Source organism: Rhodotorula toruloides, assembly GCF_000320785.1.
Source record: "Rhodotorula toruloides NP11 unplaced genomic scaffold Scaffold28, whole genome shotgun sequence".
In the NCBI taxonomy this organism is placed as follows: domain Eukaryota; kingdom Fungi; phylum Basidiomycota; class Microbotryomycetes; order Sporidiobolales; family Sporidiobolaceae; genus Rhodotorula; species Rhodotorula toruloides.
Genome location: NW_015622988.1, coordinates 219,631 through 242,433, shown reverse-complemented (window position 1 = coordinate 242,433; position 22,803 = coordinate 219,631). Strand labels below are relative to the sequence as shown.

General features: G+C 62.3%; 8 protein-coding genes across 8 annotated transcripts; 4 read left to right on the top strand and 4 right to left on the bottom strand.

Moving 5' to 3' along the window:
• Nucleotides 1-462: 462 nt before the first annotated feature.
• RHTO_04468 (phosducin-like 2) lies at nt 463-1,525 on the top strand (the record flags this gene model as incomplete). The annotated part of the gene is made up of 3 exons (XM_016418134.1): nt 463-1,038; nt 1,099-1,358; nt 1,420-1,525. 3 exons carry the CDS (start codon nt 463-465, stop codon nt 1,523-1,525), a joined length of 942 nt encoding a protein of 313 aa, XP_016270586.1.
• Nucleotides 1,526-1,920: 395 nt separating this feature from the next.
• Nucleotides 1,921-6,211, top strand: RHTO_04467 (leucine-rich repeat containing protein 68; the record flags this gene model as incomplete). The annotated part of the gene is made up of 8 exons (XM_016418133.1): nt 1,921-3,111; nt 3,171-3,314; nt 3,373-3,492; nt 3,596-4,055; nt 4,114-4,586; nt 4,646-5,489; nt 5,546-6,018; nt 6,092-6,211. The coding sequence occupies 8 exons, from the start codon at nt 1,921-1,923 to the stop codon at nt 6,209-6,211; spliced, it is 3,825 nt and encodes a 1,274-aa protein (XP_016270585.1).
• A 171-nt stretch (nt 6,212-6,382) lies between these two features.
• On the bottom strand, nt 6,383-8,560 carry RHTO_04466 (uncharacterized protein; the record flags this gene model as incomplete). Its single annotated transcript, XM_016418132.1, has 4 exons — nt 6,383-7,878; nt 7,935-8,032; nt 8,089-8,227; nt 8,308-8,560. The coding sequence occupies 4 exons, from the start codon at nt 8,558-8,560 to the stop codon at nt 6,383-6,385; spliced, it is 1,986 nt and encodes a 661-aa protein (XP_016270584.1).
• A 223-nt stretch (nt 8,561-8,783) lies between these two features.
• Nucleotides 8,784-11,730, top strand: RHTO_04465 (glutamine-tRNA ligase; the record flags this gene model as incomplete). Its single annotated transcript, XM_016418131.1, has 8 exons — nt 8,784-9,075; nt 9,134-9,205; nt 9,274-9,515; nt 9,594-9,803; nt 9,886-10,138; nt 10,204-10,504; nt 10,560-10,748; nt 10,806-11,730. 8 exons carry the CDS (start codon nt 8,784-8,786, stop codon nt 11,728-11,730), a joined length of 2,484 nt encoding a protein of 827 aa, XP_016270583.1.
• Nucleotides 11,731-11,943: 213 nt separating this feature from the next.
• Nucleotides 11,944-14,085, bottom strand: RHTO_04464 (uncharacterized protein; the record flags this gene model as incomplete). Its single annotated transcript, XM_016418130.1, has 2 exons — nt 11,944-12,126; nt 12,193-14,085. 2 exons carry the CDS (start codon nt 14,083-14,085, stop codon nt 11,944-11,946), a joined length of 2,076 nt encoding a protein of 691 aa, XP_016270582.1.
• Nucleotides 14,086-15,267: 1,182 nt separating this feature from the next.
• Nucleotides 15,268-19,248, bottom strand: RHTO_04463 (phosphoketolase; the record flags this gene model as incomplete). Its single annotated transcript, XM_016418129.1, has 17 exons — nt 15,268-15,311; nt 15,375-15,524; nt 15,592-15,761; nt 15,830-15,893; nt 15,955-16,140; nt 16,257-16,355; nt 16,421-16,535; nt 16,601-16,637; nt 16,696-16,792; nt 16,863-17,143; nt 17,209-17,487; nt 17,545-17,691; nt 17,800-17,908; nt 17,992-18,034; nt 18,099-18,192; nt 18,262-18,693; nt 18,998-19,248. The coding sequence occupies 17 exons, from the start codon at nt 19,246-19,248 to the stop codon at nt 15,268-15,270; spliced, it is 2,598 nt and encodes an 865-aa protein (XP_016270581.1).
• A 547-nt stretch (nt 19,249-19,795) lies between these two features.
• On the top strand, nt 19,796-20,932 carry RHTO_04462 (phosphotransferase enzyme family protein; the record flags this gene model as incomplete). Its single annotated transcript, XM_016418128.1, has 2 exons — nt 19,796-20,227; nt 20,288-20,932. 2 exons carry the CDS (start codon nt 19,796-19,798, stop codon nt 20,930-20,932), a joined length of 1,077 nt encoding a protein of 358 aa, XP_016270580.1.
• A 186-nt stretch (nt 20,933-21,118) lies between these two features.
• RHTO_04461 (acetate kinase) lies at nt 21,119-22,569 on the bottom strand (the record flags this gene model as incomplete). Its single annotated transcript, XM_016418127.1, has 3 exons — nt 21,119-21,564; nt 21,622-21,765; nt 21,822-22,569. 3 exons carry the CDS (start codon nt 22,567-22,569, stop codon nt 21,119-21,121), a joined length of 1,338 nt encoding a protein of 445 aa, XP_016270579.1.
• Between the last annotated feature and the right edge of the window lie 234 nt (nt 22,570-22,803).

Below are 22,803 nucleotides of genomic sequence, written 5' to 3'. Positions count from 1 at the left end.
ATTTCCGGGGCGCGGTAGCCGTCAAGACGCCTCGGATGACGAAGCACGCTTTATTAGCCCACTTCTGCGCCGTGAGAGATGCAAGACGCTGTGCGCTGAGAGGGGATGCGGGGGTGGAACGACTGGCGGTGGGCGAGACGAGGCGGGCGGACAAGCAAGGTCGGTCCGTGTCCTGAGACCTGAAAAGCAGACTCGCAGTCTGACAGAGTCCTTCGAGCGCGGTGATAGCGATGTCGTGCGGTCGAAGAGGCGAACCCGCGACTCTCGCTCTCCTGTACCGCGCTACCACGCTCAGATTGTCCAGTGTTGAGCTTGCTAGATTGCTGGCACTGCCTTGGACGAACAGAAGTACACGGCGCAGCTTGAACCGACCCCACTCCCTCTCTCCCGACTTTCATCAGTCGCACACTCCCCTCGACACAACCCGACGTGTGACGCGCCAGACAGGCTTCGCGAGTCACCATGAGTGCCGACAAGATGGAGCAGATGTTCCTCGACGGGACCCACCCCGCCCTGCAGCGCGACGCCGACGCGGCAGCTACCTTGCGCGCCTCCTCCCCTCCTCGCTCTCGGTCCCCCTCCCCTACGCGACGAAGCGACGACGACGCGGACGGTCCGAGGTTTACGGCGATCGACCCGGACCCGCCAAAGGGAGGCGAGATGCCGTCCCGCGCGCCTGGAGGTGGAAAGAGATGGCAGAGTCGGAATACGGGCGTTAAGGGTGTCAGGGCGGACTACAAGGAGGCGCAACGCGCGATGCAGAATGGGAACGGAGCGGTCAACGGCTTAGCGGAGAAGGTCCGGACGAAGTTGGTCGTCTCGCTCGACAAGGAGGAAGAGGAGGACGACGAGCTCGCAGAGTTGCGACGGAAGAGGCTGCAGGAGTTGCAGATGCAGGGTAGCGGCGAGCGGAGAGGGAGTGACGCTCTGGGCAACCGGATCTTTGGGCACTTGCGGGAAGTGGGGGTCGAGGGCTATGTGAACGCGGTCGAGGAGGAGGATGAGGACGTCGCGGTCGTCGTGCACCTCTACGAGCGGGTGCGTTTTTCCACCGCTCCCTTGCGCTCAAGAAGCCATGGCTAATGATCACTTTTACAGCGCATTCAAATCTGCGAACTGCTGAACACACACCTCGCGCACCTCGCCCGCCTCTATCCCTCGACCAAGTTCATCCGCTGCGTCGCCTCCGAACTCGACTTCATGTCATCCGACATCGACGCCAGCACCCTTCCTACCGTGCTGATCTACCGCAAGGGGGACCTCGAGGCGACGTGGGTACGGTTCGATCTCGAGTTGCCGAGTGGCGAGGTCAGGGATGGCGACCGGGGCAGGAAGGAAATCGAAGAGTTCCTTGCAGGGTACGTTGCTCGCATTCGGAGTTCGCTAAGCTGCGACTGACCCCGCTTCCCACGCCTACAGCTCCGGCGTCATCTCAGGACCGCCTCAGGCGCCTTCGCTTTACGGCGCAAACGGCTCGATCCGCTCGTCGCGTTACAATGACGATGGCGACGATGACGACGAGTAAAGGCGATGAGTTTCTCCTTACGACTCGTTACAGGAGGAGAGCCTGTCCATAGTCCTGACGCATACCCCGCTTCGCATCTCCCTCCGCGCAACTCTGCATGCATATAGCTCGTTCTTGTAATACTGTTTCGTCCGCAGAGCTGATGTCCTTCGAAGTTGTCTGTTGGGTCCGCCCGTCGTCCGCAGCCCTTCGCTTCTCGCAACAACTTCGTCTTCACGTTCTCCGCTTCTTCTGGCGCTTTGGCTGGTTTCGCAGGCTTGTACGCTCGAGCATTCCAGCAGCAGCACCACCGCTCGTCCTCGGCCGTGTTTGCGACTCGCTCGACCCCACACCACCACATCGCAACTCGACACTCTCGCAACTCTTCAACGCACGCGCAGGAGCTGCGAACGAGTATGAGTGACGCCGAAGCAGCTGCGACGGCTTCTGAGGTCGATGCAGCGGACAGCGCAGGGCGTGTCGAGGAGGATGCGGCGCAAGGGGTCGAGAGGAGGCCGGATGGAGGGGATGAACACTCGGCGGGAGAGGTTGCGGGCTTGACAGAAGGTGGCACGGGTGATGCTCGATCTGGCAGTGCTGTCGCTACGAGCGGCGGCGCTCTCGCAGCGGCCTCTGCGGTCAGTCTCGCTCCATCGGACGGTGCGGGCGATTCGGTTTCTCCCGACACATCAGCAGCGTCTTCCACGATGAACGAGACGGCAATGACGTCTGAAGCGCCAACGGAATCCGTCATCGCACACCCGCCTCCTCCGCGACAACGACGTCTCCCTCCTCCGCCAGCGAAAGGCATCCTCCGACCCCCTCAGTCCTCCCACGCCGCTTCATCCCGCTTCTCCTTCCGTCGCGACATCCTCCAGCCTTTCAATTCGTCGTACGTTCGCGCAGCCGGCGTTGCAGAAAGTCAGGCATCGACGACGGGAGGAAACCCTCCGGCTGGCGCGACGGGAGTTGGCGAAGCGGTCGGGAATGCAGCGGCTACAGCAGGCGGCTTCTTCGGCAATGCGCTGAAGAAGTTGAGCGCGGCGGCGGCTGCGGCGGGCGCGACTACAATTGCGGCGTCCGCACCGCATCCTACGGACCCGTCAAAGTTTCAGGCGAACGGTGTGAGGGCGGATGCGGCTGCACCAATCCAGGCGAAGCAGCTCACGCCGACACACCCGAACCCTTCGACGTCGTCAGTCGCTACGACCTCGACTGCCGTCTCTTCCGCCTCTACCGCCGTCGCCTCTCCTCCCTCTTCGCAGCAACCCGCTCCTCCGCCTCAGCCCTCCCATCCTCTCCCCGTATCCTCCCTCAAGCTCGTTCGTTTCCGCATGTCGTCGCTCAAGGTCGTCTACCCTATCAACCACGGTACGCTCGAAGCTATCGCACCCGAAGAAGAGGGAGCGACGCGCGACCGAATCGAGGAAGAGTTCCGTGCGAAGAAGGGGAAAGGGAAGGCGCGAATGGCGGATATGTCGTCCGCTGAGAAGCCTGCGGAAGAGGAGAAGAAGGTCTGGACGGGCGAGGAGCTGGGGCGGTTGTATGCCGAGTGCTGCAGGACGAGGGAGGAGCCGGGCATTGAGCGGGTCAAGCGGGCCTTCCGAGTGCGTACCGACGTTTGATCTCGCGTTTTGAGCGTTGTTGACGCCCCCTTCTCGTGCAGGAAAACCCGACCGCACCGCCCAAAGCGCTCGACCTCTCGCACGAGTTCCTCTCGCACGGCGCAGTCGAGGCGCTCTCCGACGTCCTCTCTGTCGATTGGGGATGCAAGAAGCTGATCTTGGAAGGCTGCGGTCTGGATGACGAGGTGAGTCGCCTTCTCCCGCAGGACTGGTGAGCCTCACTGACCGGATCTCCCGTTGCAGAGCGTGAAGCCGCTTCTGCATGCGCTACTCGTCTCGGCCTCGATCCCGACAGTCAGTCTCGCGGGCAACAAGCGGATACGGAACCGAGGGTGGAAGCTAATTGCGGTGTTCTTGCGAAAAGTGCGTCGTCGCCTTCCGCCTGCACCTTATTCTCTACCGATGCGGAGGAGCGGTGCTCGCTGCGGTTGAGATAGAACGAAGCTGACGCTGTTCCTCACTACAGGCCAAGTTCTTGCGATACCTCGACCTCTCGGAAACCTCCATCGACCGGCGAGCAGCAGAGTGGCTCGTCCAAGCGATCACACCGCAACCTGTCGTCCCTCCTGCGCCGCCTCAGCCATCGCTACCTGCCTCGCCATCGAGCGAGACTGGACATGTCGATGCGGCGGGAAAGAAGGATCTGTCGAAGAAGGTCGGCGGACTGTGGGACGACGACGACGATTCGGACGCGGAGGAAGGCGCTCAAGCAGAAGGAGCGGCGAAGGAGGCTAACGATGCGCCGGAAGGCGAATCTACGGAGGAGAAGGCTGAAGCGGATGAGCAGGTCGTCCCGCTGCGGCATCGCGACCCGCTCTTCGACACCGCGCCTTTGCTGAAGGAGGACTGGTCGAGCGAGCCGTCGATGGTACTCTCGCTTCGAATGGAGAACTGCGGTCTGCGTGGTCCTGCGCTCGAGGTTATCGGTGCGTACCGCTTGCCCTTGCTCGCCATGATCGCCAGTACTGACCTAGACGATCGCAGCAAACGGCATCCGAAGTTCACAGATCAAACACGTCTCGCTGCGGCGCAACCGCATCAATGCAGCGGGCGGCGTCGCTCTCGCCGCCATAATCCGCGACTACCCCGTCTCCTCTGACCCTTCTTCCGCCTTCTCCCCCTCTCCTGCTTCCGCCACGCCGTTTTCCGCATCTCTCTTCGGACAATCAAATGGGTCGAACGATTCGCTATCGACCGCGTCTCCTGCGTTCGAGGCTGGCAATTCGGTCACGGCTCGTCAGCAGCACCGCGACTCGGACGGCGGACGGCATCGCGCATCATCATCTGCAACGCTTCTAGCGCCCGACTCGCAGGACGGGCAGGAGCGCCCAACAGCAATGACGGAGCGAGAGGTCTTCCGGTTGAGTGAGGCGCGGGCAAGGTTGCGCAAGCAGATCGACGGACTGCCTCGGATAGGTGCGCTCTTGACGCTGGACGTCAAGGGTAACGACATCCGGGTGCGTCATTTCCAGCTTGACGGCGGATGTGCAGTTGACTGACACGCTTTTCCTGGCAGAACGGCGTTACGTACATCGCGCAGGTCCTGAAGCGGAACCGCACGCTCAAGGTACTCAACCTGAGCGAGAACCGCATTGATGCGCAAGGCCTCATCGTGATCGGCGAGGCTCTCAAGTACAATACGACCCTCGAGACCCTCGACATGAGCCACAACCCTTGCTGCGGACCGACGATCGAGGGCATTATGGCGCTTCGCTCGGCGATGATGGTCTCGCCAACCCTCAAGCGCGTCTTCCTCAACAGTACCGACCTCACGTCCGAAGGGGCCATCGCGCTTGCCGAGTTTCTGCCTGAAGCGCGGTCCATCCTCCACCTCGACCTCACGAGCAACCAGATTGACATCTCGGGCGTCATGGCCCTCGCCGTGTCCATCAAGCTGAACTCGACCATTCGCTGTCTCGACCTCAACATCCCCTTCGACGACCCCGACTTCAGCCGCTTCTCACAGGAGATTCTCCTCCAGTGTGTCCGCAATACCGAGCTTGCGCAAGCCAAAGCGGACGAAGAAGCTCGTGCAGCTGCGGACGGTTCGAAGCGGGTCGTTGTCGCGCAGCCTATCCGCAAGTCGGCTCTCGCGAGCAGTCTCGAGGCGCGCCAGGCTGCCGAGGAGCGCCAGGAGAGGCGGCGGCAGGCAGCTCTGCGTACGCAGAAGGACATCTTTGCCGCCGCTGCCGAGACGCGCGACGTGGTGGCCGAGCTGCTCGCCGTCGATCAGCAGGCGGCTGCGAAGGGTATCATCGTCGCGCCGAGCGAAGTCGTCCGAGACGCCTTGCTCCAGGTGCAGCTGTGTGAGGCGCAGCTCGCCGAGGCTTTCACGGGTGCAAGACAGGGAGAAGAGCGGGGTTCGTCCGGCTGTCCGCCTTCCATCCACTCGCTTGCTGACCCGCTTCTTCCGCAGAACGCGCCGAACTCCTCCTCACCGAGCTCTCCTCTCTTCTCGACCTCGCCAAGTCGCTCTACGACAAGCCTCCTCCCTCGCTTCAGCAGAACGGCGCCGGCTCGCCACACCTGGAGGTCCCCGAAGGCTCGTCAGCGGTCGACGTGCCACCACCCTCGTCGCCGACATTCTCACTTCAAGGCTCAGACTCGGAGGACGAGGCGGCTGCGCAGGCTGCGATCGACAAGAACGCCGGCGACGACACGGCCGAACAGACTCTCGAGGTCGACGAAGCGTCAAGCTCGTCCGACTTGGTCCGCAGCCCCATTCAGTCGGAGTCGCGTGCGATGGTCATGGAGGAGAGCGAAGTTTTCCGCAAGGGTGTCGCGCTCGGAGTCGACGACGTGCCGAGCGAAGACGAGGAGGGCGAAGGCGAGGACGCGGAGGAGCGCAAGAAGCAGAGCGAGGTTAGCGGCGAGGAGTTGAGGAAAGAGGTGCGTCCAGAATCCGCTTTTTCTGATATCTCCCCCGCGTGAGTACTGATTGGTAAAGTCCCGTCGTGCACAGATCCTCGGGACGCCCGTGACTCGCAGCCCGCGCAACAGCTTTTCCGACGCTCAGGACAAGCCTCGCATCGACCGCCGCGCGAGCGACACGAGCGACCGCTCGACCGTCTCCGACCCTTAAGCTATCAGCCACCGTGCACAACCGGAATCCGCTACTTGTAGAAGCGCTGCCATACCCTAGTCGTCCGTTTACCCTCTCGTGTTCCTCTCCTTGCATTCTTTACGATCGCTTATCGGACCTCGCGACTCCTTCAAGAAGCGCATGCATGTGTTGCGAGTTGCAAGGACCGTCTCAAGCCCGCGCAGCCTTCTTCCCTTGCGTCCGCTCCGGCGCATCCTGCGTGCCCTCCATCTCCTTCCTCCGCCGCTCGATTTCCGCCAACTGCCTCCTGACTTTCTCCCACTCTCCCTGCTTCCGCATCACCACCTCGCCCGCCATCGCCACGGTCGTCCTAGCCTTGAACGCCGCCCGTTCCGTCAACCTCGCCGCCCTGACGCCCAAATCCTCCTCCAACCCACCCGTGATGCGCTCAAACACGTCCTTCTTGAACCGCTTCTTGGCTTTCTCCCATCCGCGCTGCAGCCACCAACACGAGATCGTCACGCCGAGCAAGCCAGCGCCAAAGTTCGTGCCGAGCTCGGCGAAGGTCGACAGTTCGGATGCGATGGCGAGACCGGTGGAAGAGAGTGCGAGAGTTGATGAACGGATGATCGATTTCTGTGCACGCCGTTGGAGCGCTTCGACGGGTCCGCCGGGCGAGGTGATCTGGTTGCGCCGGTGGGTGACGGCGGAGGAGAGGGATGTTGGAGTGGAAGAGAGGGCGGTCGAGGCGTCGCGCGCGGCTTGGTCGATTGCGTTCAGGAGGGTGGGAGAATAGAGCGAGGCGAGTTTTGCGCTGGGAGAGAGGGCTTCGGATGTCGGAGAGAGAGAGAAGAGCGGCGAAGAGAGGACCTTGTCGGTCTTGTCGCCAAGAACGGACGCGAGCGACAGTGCCTTGCCGGAAGCGAAGACAAGCGAGTCCTCGAATTTAGGCAGGTACGTCCGTTCGACGACGAGCGCGATCTCGGCTGCGAGGTCGTCCACCCGGTAGGGCAGCTTGTACCACGCGAGACGGGTGAGGAACAGCTCGTCGAGCGCCTTTGCGGCGCCCGCAAGCTCGTCCTTGGGGACGCGCATCAGGCCAGTTGCAGGTTCGACGCCGAGCAAGGTGCGGAGGGACGCGCATTGCTCGTCGGTCTGTTGCGAGAGCGCGGAGAGTGACGAAGAGGCGGAGGTGAGCGAGTCGGCGATTTGAGCGCCTGCAAAGGCTGCGCGGTGCAGGGCGGCGGAGAGCACGTAGGCGGCCGTCTGTGTCTGCAGGGGTGTCGGGACGGAGGATGAGGTGGAGGAGGTGATGGCGGTCGTGAGGAGTTGGTGGATGTGGGGAATCTGCGAGGCGAGGTAGTTGTGCTGGAAGTCATCGTACGAAGGCGGCTGATCAGGTTCAGAGGGTTGCAGCGCCTCGAGACCCGCTAGCGCCTGCTTCGTCGAGATGACAAACGTTCGAGGTTCCTCGTCGGCTGGGAAGAGCGTCTTGAGCTGGTGTTCGAGGGTGCGGAGGGGAGATGCAGAGGCGGAAGGAGTCGCGTCGGGGCAGTTGAGCGCAACGAGCAGGTTCGGCTTTTGGTGCAGGTTGTAGAGGACGGTCTGGGCGGGTACGGACGAGAGTAGCGACGAATCGGAGAGGACGAGGACGACGATGTCGGAGAGGTGCAGGGATGAGAAGGAGGATTCGAGCGGCGGGACGTCTGTTTGATACGGAAGTCAGCACACGCCGCCAATGCCACCGCTCCCGCAGACGCACCTCCATGCTGCACTTCCACGACCTCTGCCTGAATCTCCCGCAGCCATGCCGAAGGCACCTTGACCTCGCTCGAAGTCGCGCTGCCGTCCTCGCCGTATCTGCCACGCAACAGTGTCAGCGGAAGAGCAGCGGATTCGGCTGGGAGAGCTCGTACGAGATGACCAACGCTTCTGGCGCATCCTTTCCTAGCCGCCGCGCCTCGAGCGCAACCGTGACATCCGCGTTGCTCGCGAGCGGGTCGTCGAGGAGCGCCGAGACGAGTTCCGCCGCGCCACTCTGCTGGTCGCCAACGACTGCAGTTGGCCGACGATTTCAAGTCAGCCATAGGCAGATAGACCACCTCAAGCAGACGGATCAAGTCGGACGAACGCACCTGCAATGCGAGCCTTTCTCGCCCGCTCGAGGTCCGCGACCGCCCGTTCAAGCCTGCTGTTCCATGCCTCGTCCAGAAGAGGGTACCGTCCCAGCAGTTGTCGCAAGTCACGCAGGAGGAAAGCGGGCTGAGACGAGCGAGGTTGTGGGGACGGAGTCGAGGACGAGGAGAGCGTGCGGCGGGCGAGGCGCGGTGCCGACGTGCTCAGCCGTGAGCAGGTGCACGCTGCGTGTCGTGCGCGTGTCCGCAGCATCCCAGGCGGCGAGCGAGGGTGAACTCGTTGAAGTTGACCTTGCGGCGAGGAGGAGAAGGGAGTCCTCAACTCGCTCGGAGTGCATGGCTGGCTGAATGTACTTGTACGCAATACACTCGTGTTGATTACGTATGACTCGACTTCGTCGCTGGCATTGGATTGCCGACTTTCACCTCGTCGAGTCGTCTGCCTTCCCCTCGACAGTTGCTCTCGTCAGTCAACCATGGCACCAGCTGCACTCTCGCCCGAAATGGACGAGCTCGCAGCCTTCTTCCAGCGCGCAGGCCTCTCCGAACAGCGCGCAAAGGAGACCGCACGCTCAAAGACCGCTCCCGCCGCCCGCTCACTCTTCGAGGCCGCCGGACTCGAAACCAGCCCGCTCGAGGACAAGCAGGGCGCACTTGTGCTCCAGGTCGCCAAGGATGGGCACGCGCTGTCGGACGAGGCGCGGCTGTACATCGTCGAGGCGGTCAGGGATGGCAGATTGTCCAAGAGCGATCAGGTTACGGGTCAGCGTGAATGCTCGCTGGAGGGCGAAGGGCTCGTTGGCTGACGAGATTGAGTTCTCTGCAGCGGCAATCAAGTTCATGGGAGCGACAGTCCCTCCGGTTGACCAGGCAGCGTTCGACGAAGCATGCGGAGTTGGTTCGTCCCTATCTTTCCTCAGTCTATCGCGCGTGGAACCCGCTCACTAACGCTCATTCATCTCACAGGTTTCACGATCACGCCGGACGAGCTCGACCGCCGAGTCCGCGCCTATCTCACGACGCACGACGCCGAAGTCTCCAAGTCGGGCTGGGGCGGGTTCAGCAAGACGAGCGGATTGATGCGCCAGGACGACTCGCTCAAGTGGGTCAACCCGCTCGAGCTGAAGGCGGCGGCGGAGAAGGCATTTGAGGAGAAGTTTGGGAAGAAGGAGGATGCGAAGAAGGCCCAGGCGGAGAAGGCGAAGAAGGTGCGTCCTGCTGTTGCTCTCCTTCAACTGTCCCACCTCTGGCAATTGACTGATGGCGAGATCCTTTGCGATGCACAGGAGTCCAAGGCCCCCAAAGCCTCGACCTCAACCGCCTCCCTCCCCGCCGCCGAGTCCCCCGACGACATGTTTAAGCAGGGCTGGCTTTCGCGCCTGCACAAGCCCGGAGGAAACGAGCAGCCGATCGCGGAGCGCATGAAGGAACACTTGGCCTGGACCGGAGGAAAGGTGTTTACGCGGTTCCCGCCTGAGCCGAACGGCTTCTTGCATGTGCGTCCGACGCTGCTTTCGTGGCTGCCTCGTCCGCGTGGTGCGGGAAAGTGTTTGCTCACCGGCATCTTCCTGCTCGCAGATCGGGCACTCGAAGGCCATCGCGGTCAACTTCGGCTACGCCAAGTTCCACAAAGGCCATTGCTACCTCCGCTACGACGACACGAATCCCGAAGCGGAAGAGCAGATTTACTTCGACAAGATCCTCGAGAACGTCCGCTGGCTCGGCTACGAGCCGTACCAGATCACCCACTCGAGCGACCACTTCCAGGAACTTTACGACCTCGCTTGCTTGCTCATCAAGAAGGGCTTGGCGTACACGAGCGATGACAGCGGTGCGTTGCGACGGTGTGTTCACTCTTCACCTGCGCAGAGACTTATTCGCATCGCGCGCCCGCAGCCGAGGAGATTGCGAACCAGCGAGGCGGCAAGGACCACGGCCCGCGCTACGAGTCAAAGGACCGCAACAAGCCGATCGAGCAGTCTCTCGCCGAGTTCGCCGACATGAAGGCGGGCAAGTACAAGCCGGGCGAGATGGTGCTTCGCATGAAGCAGGACATGCAGAGCTCGAACCCGACCATGTGGGACATCATTGCGTACCGCGTCTTGGGCAAGCCGCATCACCGCACCGGTACGCAGTGGTGCATCTACCCGACGTACGACTTCACTCACTGCCTCTGCGACTCGTTCGAGAACATCACGTGCGTTTGCGCCTCTTCGCCTCGAAATCTGACACTGACTCCTTGCTTCGCGCAGCCACTCACTCTGCACAGTCGAGTTCATCGCCGCACGAACAGCCTACGATTGGCTTTGCGACGCGCTCGAGGTGTACAAGCCCCGTCAGTCCGAGTACGGTCGGCTCACGCTCGAGGGCGCCATCACCTCGAAGCGAAAGCTGCTGAAGCTCGTCAAGGAGGGACACGTCAACGGATGGGACGACCCTCGGTGCGTGTTGCTTTCGCTGGTGCCAGCTCGGCTGGTCACTTAGCTCCTTCTCGGCAGACTGCACACGCTCGTCGCGCTCAAGCGTCGCGGTGTTCCTCCCGCCGCCATCATCACCTTCGTCTCAAGCCTCGGTGTCTCGACGCAGAACTCGCTCGTACAGCTCTCGCGCTTCGAACAGACCGTCCGCTCGCACCTCGAGATGACGACTCCCCGGCTCAACCTCATCCTCCGCCCCATCCGCGTTACCCTCGAAAACCTTCCCGCCGACTTCTTCCTCGAGGTCGAGAAGCCTCTGCACCCGAAGGACCCGTCGATGGGCACTGCTCGCGTCCCCTTCACTCGCGAGGTCTTCATCGACGCCGACGACTTCCGGACAGAAGCCTCGAAGGACTTCTTCCGCCTCGCACCCGGCGCGACCGTCGGCTTGCTCAACGTTCCCAAACCCATCTCGTACGTCTCGCACGAGACGGACCCTGCGACGGGCGCCGTCACGCACATCGTCTGCCGATACGACGAGGACGTGAAGGAGGGCTTCAAGCCGAAGGGCTGGATCCACTGGGTCGCGTCGTCTGCCGCGCACAACTCGCCTGTCAAGGTCAAGGAGACGCGCCTCTTCTCTCGGCTGTTCAAGAGCGACAACCCCGGCGCGCTCGGAGACGCCTACCTCGACGACTTGAACCCCGAGTCGCTCAAGGTGGTCGAAGGCGCGTTGATCGAGCCGGCCGTGTGGGACGTCGTCCGCTCGAGCTTGAAGCGCGCGAACGAGGTCGTCGAGCTGCGCAAGGCCGAGGCGGCGAAGAACGGGACCGAGGCGCCGCCCAGTGTCGACGGGCTTGAGGTCGTCCGCTTCCAGGCCAACCGCGTGGCGTACTTCTGCCTCGACGCCGACTCGAAGCTCGTTGAGGACGGCGCGAAGGACGGAGGCGAGCTCGTGCTGAACTTGATTGCGAGTCTGAAGGAGGACAAGGGCAAGGGGCGGTAGATTTCTCGGTCTCTGGTTGTCGGTCTTGAGGTCTCTCCTGCATTAGCATACAGTAGTCCTGTCCTCTCAAGTCACCAGGATAAGAGCCAACGAAGTAGATGCAGGGATGGAGGTGATGCGCAGAGTCTGACCTGGAGAGCTACAAGAACAACGAGAGCGAAAGGCCTATATGCAAGAGGAACAAGAGAACTCTATGTGGGTATAACGACGCATTCACTGGACGGCGCTGCCGCTGCTGGAGGACCTCGACGCCGCAACAGAGACGGGTGAGGCAGATGCGATGCCGGCTGCGTATCCGCGCGCCTGCGCCTCCTCGAGCGCTCGCTGGCGAGCCTCGTCTTCCTCACGCTTCTTCTTCGACGAGCCGGAAGGCGCGACACCGCTCAAGAGCTTTTTCTGCGAGGCGAGGGCGAAAGGAGGTCAGGACGTAGCGAGATGCGAGGAGAAGAGAGCGCGACTCACAGCATCCTGGGACGAGTAGTTGATAAACATGGCAGCCGGCTGCTTCGTCTTAGTTGGCGAGCCACGCTTGCGCTTCGGTGTCGTCTTCGAAGGCGACTTGCTGTTCGCCTGCGCAGGTTTAGGCGGCGGAGTCGACGGTCTCGCGACGCCTTGCGGAGGTGCAGGCTGCAGGACGGCGGGGAAGGGTTGTTGCGGCGGCTGCTGCTGCTGAGGAAGAGGCGGAGGGTAGGGGTGGCGGCCGTACGAAGCGGCGAGGTTGACCGAGTCGACACTCGACCTGCGGCGAAGGACGGAGGAAGAGGCGCGAGGCGGAGACGACGACAAGAAGGGATCTTGAGAAGACACCGATCGGGGGAGGTGGCCCTGAGCGGAATAGGCGCGCTGGTGCGGGTTCGGCGGAAGCGCGAGCGAGTTCATGCTGGACGAGTGGGAGAGAGTGTACGTCGAGACCGGCTTCGTTGGCGAGAGGTACTGGTCGTTGTACGAGGTGTAGTGAGCGTGCGGAAAAGGAGGGACAGGCGGAGGCGGAGCGGGAGGAAGGTCGAAAGTAGTCCGCCATGCAGACGCTGAAGCCGGGTACGACCGAGAGGGCGAGTCGTACACGTCGCTGGTCAACGATGGGTCCTCGAGAAGCGCGAGGTCCTCCTCGCCCAGCGTGACGCCAGAGATGGATATGCTCATCGGCGGCGCCCGTCCGTCCTGAGCGTACGATCCGCCCGGCATTCTCGCCTGAGCTCGCGGCGAAAGCTGGATGTACGACTCGTCGTTCGCACCTCCAGGCTGCTCGTAGACGCCCGTCTCCAGAATCGGGCCTAGCTCGCCGAGGAGCTGCTCGACCTCTCGAACCGCTGCCTCCGAAAGGACCTGATCCGCCGGCGACGACGCGGACGACGACGCGATGGGCTCAGACTGCACGGTAAAAGAGGGTGGAGGCGGAAGAGGCGGAGGTGCGGTTGACCACGCAGGCGACGGGAGTGAATTGGGCGGAGCGGAGAGCGGAGCAATCCCTCGCTGAGCCGCCGGCGGGACTTCGATGCTCAGCCTGGCGACGCGCCTCACCGTTTTCGTCGGGGTTCCGTTCGCGTCAACCGACGTCGTCACCGCCTGTACCTTGCGAGGTGATGCTCGCTTCGTCGGCGATTCGGCCAGCCCGTCGACAGATCGGCGACGAGCGACGGCGGAACGAGGCGTCGACGGTCGATGGTAAGGCGAAGTTGTAGGCGTCGACGCGACTGAGTATGCGGAAGGCGAGCGATAGAGGTGCGAGGCGGGAGGATGCCGACGAGGTGTCGAGGGAGCGGCGGGAGGAAGGACAAAAGCGGAAGACGACGGCGGGTACTGCGCGGCCTGGCCCTCGTACTGAACGCACTGCTGCTGCTGCATGTACGAGTCCTGCGCCGACGCAAAGAAGCCTCCGTCCCGAACATCCTGCTGGGAAGCGTATTCGCCTCCTCCGCCGTCTATCCGAGCCGGCGGCAAAAGCCCGGCGCTTCGCTGCAGCTCTGGCGTCGTCGCAGCGGATCCATGATGCAACGGCGAGACCGTCGAGGAGAAAGACGACGAGGAGAACGAGGTTGCGGAGGACGGGGAGAGGGCGGGCAGACCAGGCGAGGGTGTCGTCCCGTAGCTCGCCGTTCGCTGCGGCGCAAAGGTGTACGCCGGTGCTGCATATCCCTCTGCCGTCGTCGCGTACCCGTACAGCTCCTCGGGCGCGACGCCAGCACCGCTCCTCCCGTCCGTCACATCGAGAGCGGAGTTGGCGAGATACGCCTTGTCAGGCGCGGGGAGGGAGTAGACGGGCTGATGGTGCTGATACTGGGCGGGATCGCGCTGCTCGGGCTGTTCCTGGGCGTACAGGGCCCAGCTGTCGTCCGCGGACGCCTCGTACGCCATGAGGAGGCGACGGCTGGGAACGGGGCGGGCGGGGCTTTGCCGCGTTCGGGGCGGTTCTGGTGGGTGAGTACACGTCTGTTCGCGCAGCGGTGGCCGCTCTGGTAGCTCAGACGGGTACAGTTGGTGAGCGCCGGGGTTCTCAACGACGAGGAGGAGACGGATGCGGGAGAGCGCGAGGCTGGCGGGTGCCCATGCGACGTCGGGGCGTGCCCAGTTCAGCAAGCGAGCATCGAGAGCGTTCGCTCTTTCCTCGACGACGACGACGGAAGTGGAAGGTCCTCTTCCTCCCACTGCGGGCTGCACCTCTCGCCCTGGAGCGGGGTCTCTGCGCCCTCTCCACCTGCGCTGTGTCGTTGCAAGTCCGCCTGCGTCGTCGACGAAGCCTGCGAATACCCGCGCCGAAGCGAGGAAGCGATTTGGCGTCCTCGCCGGAGTCCATCCGCAGCGAGGAGGCTTGTTCCGTTCTCCACTTCTCCGGCTTCCTTACCCAGCCTTACGAATGCGCCGTACATATTCGACGCTTTACGACGCTAGTTCTTCAAGACGAATAGACTTTGCGCGCAGCCCGCCGATCCAGCGACGACTCAGACCAGGTCCTGATCCCGGCACCTTCGTCCCTTCATTACCCAAGCTTGTGACCAGAGACTTCGCTGCTGAACCTGATCTGCTCGCCGAACCGCGGTCAGCGGGAGTTGTCAGCGGGTTGTGCGGGTTTGAGAACCGCGCAAAGAGCCTCTGACGGAGTTGTGTTTGTCGGACTGAAAGAGCTGCGCAGCAGCGCGATGTAACTAGCAACGACGACGCAGAACAACGAACGTCCCCCTTCAAGCCCATTGCGAATGAAGGCTGCGATGGACTCCAAGAAAACGAGAACAAAGAGGACGCCGCGGCGTCGCAATTGTCCGGCGGGAACGTCGAAGGGCGCGTACGATTCAGCGAGGACAATGCCCGCTCTGTAGCGATGTGGTCCGCCGGAGACACGGAAGAGCGGGAACGGCCGAGCAGGAGAAGCCGCATCTTGCGAAGGTCCCGCCGTCGCTGCGAGGGAAAGGCCGCACAGACTGTATCTTGCATCGAAAGGGTCTACCGTATGAACAAGCGAGAAGCGAGGGAGGTCTGGGTTTCGGGGGCGAAAAGCGAGAGAGGTGAAGGAGGGAAAGGCGGTGGTTGCTCGTCGCGCTCTTACTGCTCGGCAAGCGTGGCAACCTCGCCAATCTCCGGGTGGTCTGCACACGACAACAAGGTCAGTACAGCCTTTGGAGAACGGCAGTCAGACCTGTTCAACGCACCCTTCTGAGTCTCGGCAGCGTAGCGCATCATGACGACCTTCTTGTGCTTGTAGAACGACATGCGCTCGTGCGCGCGCGCGACGACCGAGCCGACGCGGTGGCGCTTCTCCTCGCCGGTGATGTTGTGCTGCGTCGTTAGGTTGAGGGTGACTGCGGGTGCGAGGAGAGGTCAGGTGAACTGGCAGTCGAGACGAGCGATAGAAGGAGCTGGGCGCACCCATCTCGAGCGCCTCGGCCGCGAGGTTGAACCTGTCGGTGTTGTTGCAGCACATCATGGCGAACGGAGTCGTCGTCGTGCCCTGCTCCGAGTAGGCAAAGATGCGCATGCGCGAACGGCCGACCGAGTGCTTGCGGTCGAAGAGGAGCGACGCGAGCTGGCCAGCGTAGCTGCAAGTAGCGCGGCAGACTCAGGTCAGCAGGAGCTAAGGTGAGAGTCGGAAGCAGCGCCAGCGCACCCGTGGTAGTTGAAGATGATAGGAACGCCGGGCGGGAAGAGTGAGTTGAAGCCGGCTTCGTCGACTGCAGGACGTCGCCCGTGTCAGCGATATCAGGAGCGAACCAAGAAGCGGGCTCAACTCACGAGCATGCGGGTGGTCGCCCTTGGGCGCGAGGACGAGCAAGTCGACGACATTGACGACCCTGACCCTCAATTCGGTGCCAAAGTCCTTGCGGAGGAGCGCCGCGGCATGGATGACCTCCTCCGTCAGCTCGTAGCCGATACCGACGAGGACGACATCCGGGTCGACACCCTTGTCGACCGAGTAGTCTGTGAGCGCGAAGTGCGAGAGGGACGAGGGTGAATGGAGTTATTTCTCGTTGTTCCCAAGGCGTCATCGCCGGCTGACAGAGCCGCCTGCAGCGAGGAAACGGATCGAGACTCACTCTCCCAGACCGAAGCGCCGGCAATGCAGTGACGCTCGGCCTCCTCGACGCTGAGGTAGACAGGCGTAGGAGCCTTGGTGCCGACGATGAGGTTGATGTCTGCGCATATAGTCCCGTAAGCTTCGATCTCGCGAAGCAAGAGAGGCGGGGAAGGGCGGGCTCACAGTTCTTGCTGCGCAAGCAGTGTGCGATGACGCTGACGCTCGTGTTAGCGTCCGAGGGGAAGTAGACGCGGGCGAGCTGGGAGGGGAGCGAGAGGACGGTCGAGACGAAGCCAGGCTGTTTCGACGCAGCAAAGATTCGTTAGTCTCCGGCGCAAGTTAAGGAGAGGGTCGACACCGCACGTTCTGGTGCGAGTAGCCGTTGTGCTCCTGGCGGGTCCTGCGAAGAGCGAAAGATCAGGTTGCCGAAGCCGGAGAAGGCGAGGAAGCGAGCGAACCAGGTCGAGGTCTCGATGTAGGTCAGCGAGGCGGTCGGTCCGCGCCAGTTGGTCTCGAGCGCCATCTTCATGAACTTGGTGTATTGGACGGTCATGGCTGCGCAAAGCCCAAAGACGCTGTCAGTCGGCGGTCGGAGAAGCGAAAGAGAGACGAATTCCGGACGCACTCGCGACGATGCCGAGGAAGGCCTCGTACGAGGGGAAGACGCCATGCCTGCCCGTGAGGGTGTACCCCTGCAACCAGGCCTGCAACGAGTGCTCAGAAAGCATCTCGGTGACCCTGCCGCCCTTGTGCGCCGTCTCCGGGTCCCACTGCATGTTGCGCTCGGTGACGGAGAAGACGCCATCGAGCTTGTTCAAGGCGAGCTCGTCGGGCGAGAAGATGCGGAACTCTTTCGGGTTGCGCTTGATCACGTCGGTGAGGTAGCCAGCGATCGCCTTCATGCACCTACGCGTTTCGTCAAACGGTCAGTTCGTCCGCTCGACACCGCGCAACGGGTGAACTCGACGTACGAGACATCCTCGCCCTTCTTGAAGCCGTACTTCTTCCAGTCGTCCAGCTCAAGGGGCTTGTAACCGTTGTAGGTCTCCTTGACAAACCCAAGGCGCCTTTCCATATCCTTCGGGAGCGCCTCGTACAAGAGCTGGTCAAAGATGGTACCGCGCTTGAGGTTGTCTTCGGAAAAGTCGAAGAGTTTGTCGGCTTCGTACGACTTGAGCCAGCGCTCGAGGTAGGCGTTCGCTTCGTCGTCCGTCTTGGCGTCGGGGAGGGGGACCTGGTGCGAGGCGAAGCTGCGTGCGGCCGATGGTCAGCTGAATGTTTTGCGATCGGGCGGCCCGGGAACGCACTTGTTGAGGAGCTGCTTGCCGTGCTCACTCGACGGGCCGGTCCATCCCTTGGGCGAGCGGAGGATGATCATCGGCCAGCGAGGCTTGTCGATGGGCTTGCCGCCGGAGCGAGCAGCCTTCTGGATCTTGCGGATCTCGCCGTAGGCCCTGTAAGCGGACAAGGAAGCGTCAGCGTCGAGTTACGAAGGTCGCGAATCGGCGGAAGAAGGAAGCGCTGTGCGATACATGCGGTGAGGAAGAAGATTTCGAGCGTACCAGTCGAGCGAGGCAGCCATATCCTCGTGGAGGACGCGGTCGGCCGGATCGTTGCCACCCATGTGCGCCTCGCCCTGCGCCTTGTATTCGACGAAGCGGACCTGGTACCCTGCGATGCGTTCGCATGCATGCATCAGCTTAGTCTCATGGACTGGCCAACGGAGAGGCCGAGGAGGCGACGAGCGGACGCACCGTAGCCGGAGTAGAGAAGGGAAAGCTCGACGTTGTCCATCGTCTGCGCAGGAATCACCTTGTCAGTCTCGCCACCACCCGCATGTTCTGCCACGGAAGCGACGCACGCCGGGGATGGTGCGCTCCGAGATCTTGAAGCCGTTGACGTGAAGGATGGGGAGGACGGCGCCTGACTCGGCGGGGTCGAGCCACTTGTGCGAGCTGTCGGTTTCGCGTTCCGTCAGGGCATTTGACGAACAGCTAAAAGTAAAAGGAGGAAAGGGAACGCACTGCCACGCCGTCGCGGTCGGTCCCGTCTCGCTCTCGCCGTCACCGACAACAACGACCGAGATCTGCTCCGGGCGGTCCATGACCGATCCGTACGCGACTCCAAGCGCATACCCGAGCTCTCCGCCCTCGTGGATACATCCCGGCGTCTCAGCGTTAACATGCGAAGGGAATCCTCCCGGCCACGAGAAGTACTTGACAAACTTCTCGAGTCCTTGCTCGTTGAGAGGGTACTGGGGGTAAAACTTGGAGATGGCGCCTTCGATGTAGAGAGGCGAGAGGATGGCGGGTGCGCCGTGGCCCGGACCGGTGACGAAGATCATCTTGGGTTCGGCGCCTTCCTCGTCGCCCTTGCGGCGGATGAGCGCTTGAGTGTGGACGTAGGCGAGCGAAAGACCTCCCTGTATGTCGCCAGCAAGGTTAGTGTGGGCCCTCCTGCGCGAGAATCGAGCCGCGTCTTCCGCCCGGCCGTCGCCTTCGACCGCGAAGACCGCCAAGCCGCGTCGAGAGAAGAGGAAATAAAACGAAAAGTTGTGCCCCAATGACCCAAAAGTCTGTTAAACACGTCAGGACGGTCAGCGCAATGCCCAGTGAAGTCTCTTTAGGCTGGAGATCCGTCAACCGCCTCGTCGAACCCTGCCGCTTTCCTCCTCGTCCCGCGGCACTTCCTGGTCCTCCAGACACGATTGCGCACCCATTACAGGTACTATTAAGGTTGGCTGATACGGAGGGGACGTACCGAGGCTTGACGTCGTCCTTGGTCAACTTCCTCGAGAGGATCGCGTTCGACTGGAGGAAGATTTGCGACGCTCCCAAGTAGCACGACAAGCGCCAGTTTGCGACAATGGCATCGAGGTGCTTGGCGGGGTACTTGGCGGTGTACTGGCTCGGGTCGAGCTGGACGGGGAGACTCGAGAGAGGTGCGTCCGGGTGCTGGGCGTACTGCGAGGGCACGATGGGCGGGGGAGGGGCGTCTGCGTTGTCTGCCATCGTGTGTGGCTTTGTACGAGCGATGTGAACGTGGGATGGGAGGCGAGAGTGCAAAGAAGTGGGGCCCGGGAGAGCGATCAAGCTGGGGAGAGAGAAGACGACGCTCGTGAGTCGTTTGGGCTGTGTGTGTGGGTTGCGTGTGTGCTCACTGTGCTCGTGTGAGTCGCTCGCTGGTGCAAGAGTGAGAGGGAGGAGAGCGAGAGAGCTGCCGTCGTCACCTCGCTCGGCCTGCGGGGAGTCCGTCGCCTTGCGAAGGTTGCAGCGTGTCGTGGAATCAACTGCTGACACATGCCATCGACATCCGCACCCACAACAAAAGAGTCACACGCGGAGTCGGGGCGGAGCAGCGTGCGGAGGGGCGACCGCCGACCTCCTCTTCTCTTCGTCTCCTGCTATTCACTTCCTCTGCTTCGCGCGCCTGGTCCGCCAGTCCAGCGTAACGAGGCACAGTCCAGCTGGCTCAAGGTGTCCCAATCTGCCTGACCACCGTCAACTCCTTCTTCGCTTCATCAGTCAACCTTGCTCTCCCACCCCTCACACATCGACTATGCTGGCCGAGATCCTGATCGCTCTGCCATGGCTTGTAAAGACGACCTTGATTGAGCGAGACACAGCGTCCTGTCCCCACGGCTCGTCCTCACCCTCCGCGTCCTCCTCCTCCCCGAAATCAACTTTGCCCTCCTGTTCCTGCACCCGACCGCGATTGCTTGATCACAATACGCTCTCCATTGTAGAGTGCGAACTTGTCTCCCCGGACCAGCTACTCTCGATCGAGGGAGCAACTCACCTCGTCGCTCTCCCGTCGCCAGCTCACGTTCGTGCCCGAGGAACCATCATAGGAGGTTGCGACAGCGACTTGGTGTGGGCGGTCGACTACCGAGGAAATGCAATGGTCGTGAAAGGCGGGCCCGGGATCACGCGGTCGGAGGCTGACATGGCAGCGTACGTCGATAGCAGAACGGCAGTACCCGTCCCTCAGGTGCGCACCATTCGGGTTCAAGACAGGCCCTCTCTCCGCTGACCAGCCTTGTCTCCGCAGGTCTACGGTGCCGTACAAGAAAGCGACTCGACCTTTCTCTACTTTGAGCGGATCGTCGGCGAGCCGTTGGACCAGGCCTGGCCTCGCATCGCAAGGGCGGGCTATGCGTCCGTCTGCGAGCAGCTTCGCGAACTGCTCGACGAGCTGCACTCGCTCGAAGCGCCTCCAGGAACCATCGCCGGCAGTCTCGACGGCAGCAACACCTTCGCCTTCACTTTCCGCCAGCGAAACAAAGAACCGCGCGCCTTTGGAAACCTTACGTCGACAGCCGAGATTGTCAATCACGCTCGTCAGCGCTACCTCGCGATGCCGGGAAACACGGTGGATCGCTGGGCTGCACTCGAGTCGCGCGTCGACCGGTCCGCACCACTCGTCGCCGTTCACGGCGACCTCCACCCGGGCAACATCCTCGTTTCGGTGCACGACGCGCGAGTCGTCCGCATCGTCGGCCTAGTCGACTGGGAGAACGGCGGCTTCTATCCGGAATGGGTGGAGAGGTTCGCCATCGTCAACAGGGTCGTCAACAGCAGCAGTCGGCACCTCTACCCGCTTTTGCGCACCGTCTTCGGACTGAGCGAGCCCTTTCCCGCGACCAAGGCCGATTACGAGTGGGTGCGGGTGCTGTGCAAGGCTGTGCGCATGTGAGGATCGCGTTTGCTCCAGTCCGAAGCTACCGATGCGTCCGTCGAGCCGTTGAACCTGCGCTGGGATCTCGCTCGAGTATCTGGGCTGAGCTGTCCAAACGCTCTCTCGTTTCGGACAATCACATGGCCAACTTGCCCAATCCTTCTAACCGCTACCAGCTGGCTTGTCCCCCGCCCTCCCTCTCGATCACCGCCCAGCCTTGTCCATCTCCTTCTCACTCATCCGGATCATCTCGTCCTCCTCGCTCGTCTCGACAACCCAAGCGCGGACCTTGCTCCCCTCCTTCGTGATCTCCCTCCTCCCGCTCTTGCCCTCGGCATTCTTCTCGTCGTCGATCCCGCCTTGCGTCCCAGCCAACTCCTCGATCCACCTGAAATGCTCAACGACGTCCCTTCGCAGCCGCACGCTGCGCTCGCCAATCCCGCCCGAGAAGACGAGTCCGTCCAGCGTCGAGTTGGTGCGAGAGGAAAAGACCGAGGTGATGTAGGACGAGAGGAACGAGAGGAGGTGGTCGAGGTAGAGCTCGTAGGTGAGTCGCGCGGACTGCAACTCTTCCTCCGTCGGCTGGTTGTCGTCACTCGTAGGGAACGCGCGGGAGGTGATCGTGCCAAAGTTGTTCGTGCCGCACAATGCTGCGATGCGAACGGGCATCAGCTTGAGTCGCGCAGAGGAAAGCACCGCAGACCCACCGCGGAAACCGCTCTCCTTGTTGAGGACGTACTCCGCCTTGCTGATGTCGCGACCGGACCACTTGACGGTGTCGGAGCAGTCGGGCGTATGGTGGAAGATCATGCTCGGGTCGATCGTGCCGGAGCGAGTTCCGCCGGGGAGTCCTGCGTGAAGCGAAAGTCAGCGGGAGCGGATGCGAACAGACGATGCGTCGATTCACCTTCGAGAGGCGTCACACCCATCGTCGTCTGCGTGCTCTTGCCGTTCTGGATCAGGCAGCAACTCCCTCCGCTACCGAGATGCGCAATGACAAGATTCATCTCCTCCTTCGGCTTCTTCAGCTCCTCCGCCATCTGGTCCAGAATGTTGGCGTACGACAATCCATGAAAGCCGTACTTGACGAGCGGGACGGGCGTCTTGTGTTCGGGAGTCGAGACGGCGTACAAGCGGCGGTACTGGGGGATCGTTTGGTGGAAGAGGGTGTCGAAGCACAGGACGGACGTCGCGTCGGGCAAGCGCTCGAGGCACTCTTTGACGATCAACATCGCATGGTGGTTGTGCAGCGGCGCAAAGGACGAAACCTGCTCCATCTGCTCCAGGACTTCCTTCTCCTCTTTGTCGCCATGACGGATCAAGATCGGTCCGTCGGCCGTCCCGCCGTGCACGATCCGATGCGCAAAAAGGTGAATCCGCGCCTTGCCTTCCGATCCAAGCACCTTCTCCGCCGTGACGTCCTGCAGGATCTCCTTGAAGACGTCCTCGTAACTCGTGTTCTTGTCCAGCTCCTTCTCGTGCTTCTCTTCCTTCCCTCCCTCGCCCGAGAAAGTGAACTTGTACGAAGCCGCAGAGTCCCCTTGCACGTTGGACGCGCTGCCGGAGACGACGATAGAGCGGGACGAGCGGTTGAAGAGGGAGAACTTGATCGACGAGCTGCCGCAGTTCACGGCCAAGTCGAGGTCGGCGGGCATGTCGAATAAGCTGCTTGTCGCTGTAGCACGTCGCAGCGAGAGTGTGGTCAGAGGAGGAGGAGGAGCAACTTCGGTCTCCCCACAACCTTTGACCTCGTCAGTCACGCTCGCTCGCTGAGTGGCCCGCCTGAAGGGCTGAGCAACGCTACTAGACGGCTACAGCCCGCTCGGAATCGACCGCAACCTCCTCCTCCTCGCCTCGCTTTTCCAGCACCCTCTCCTCCTCGACGTCAT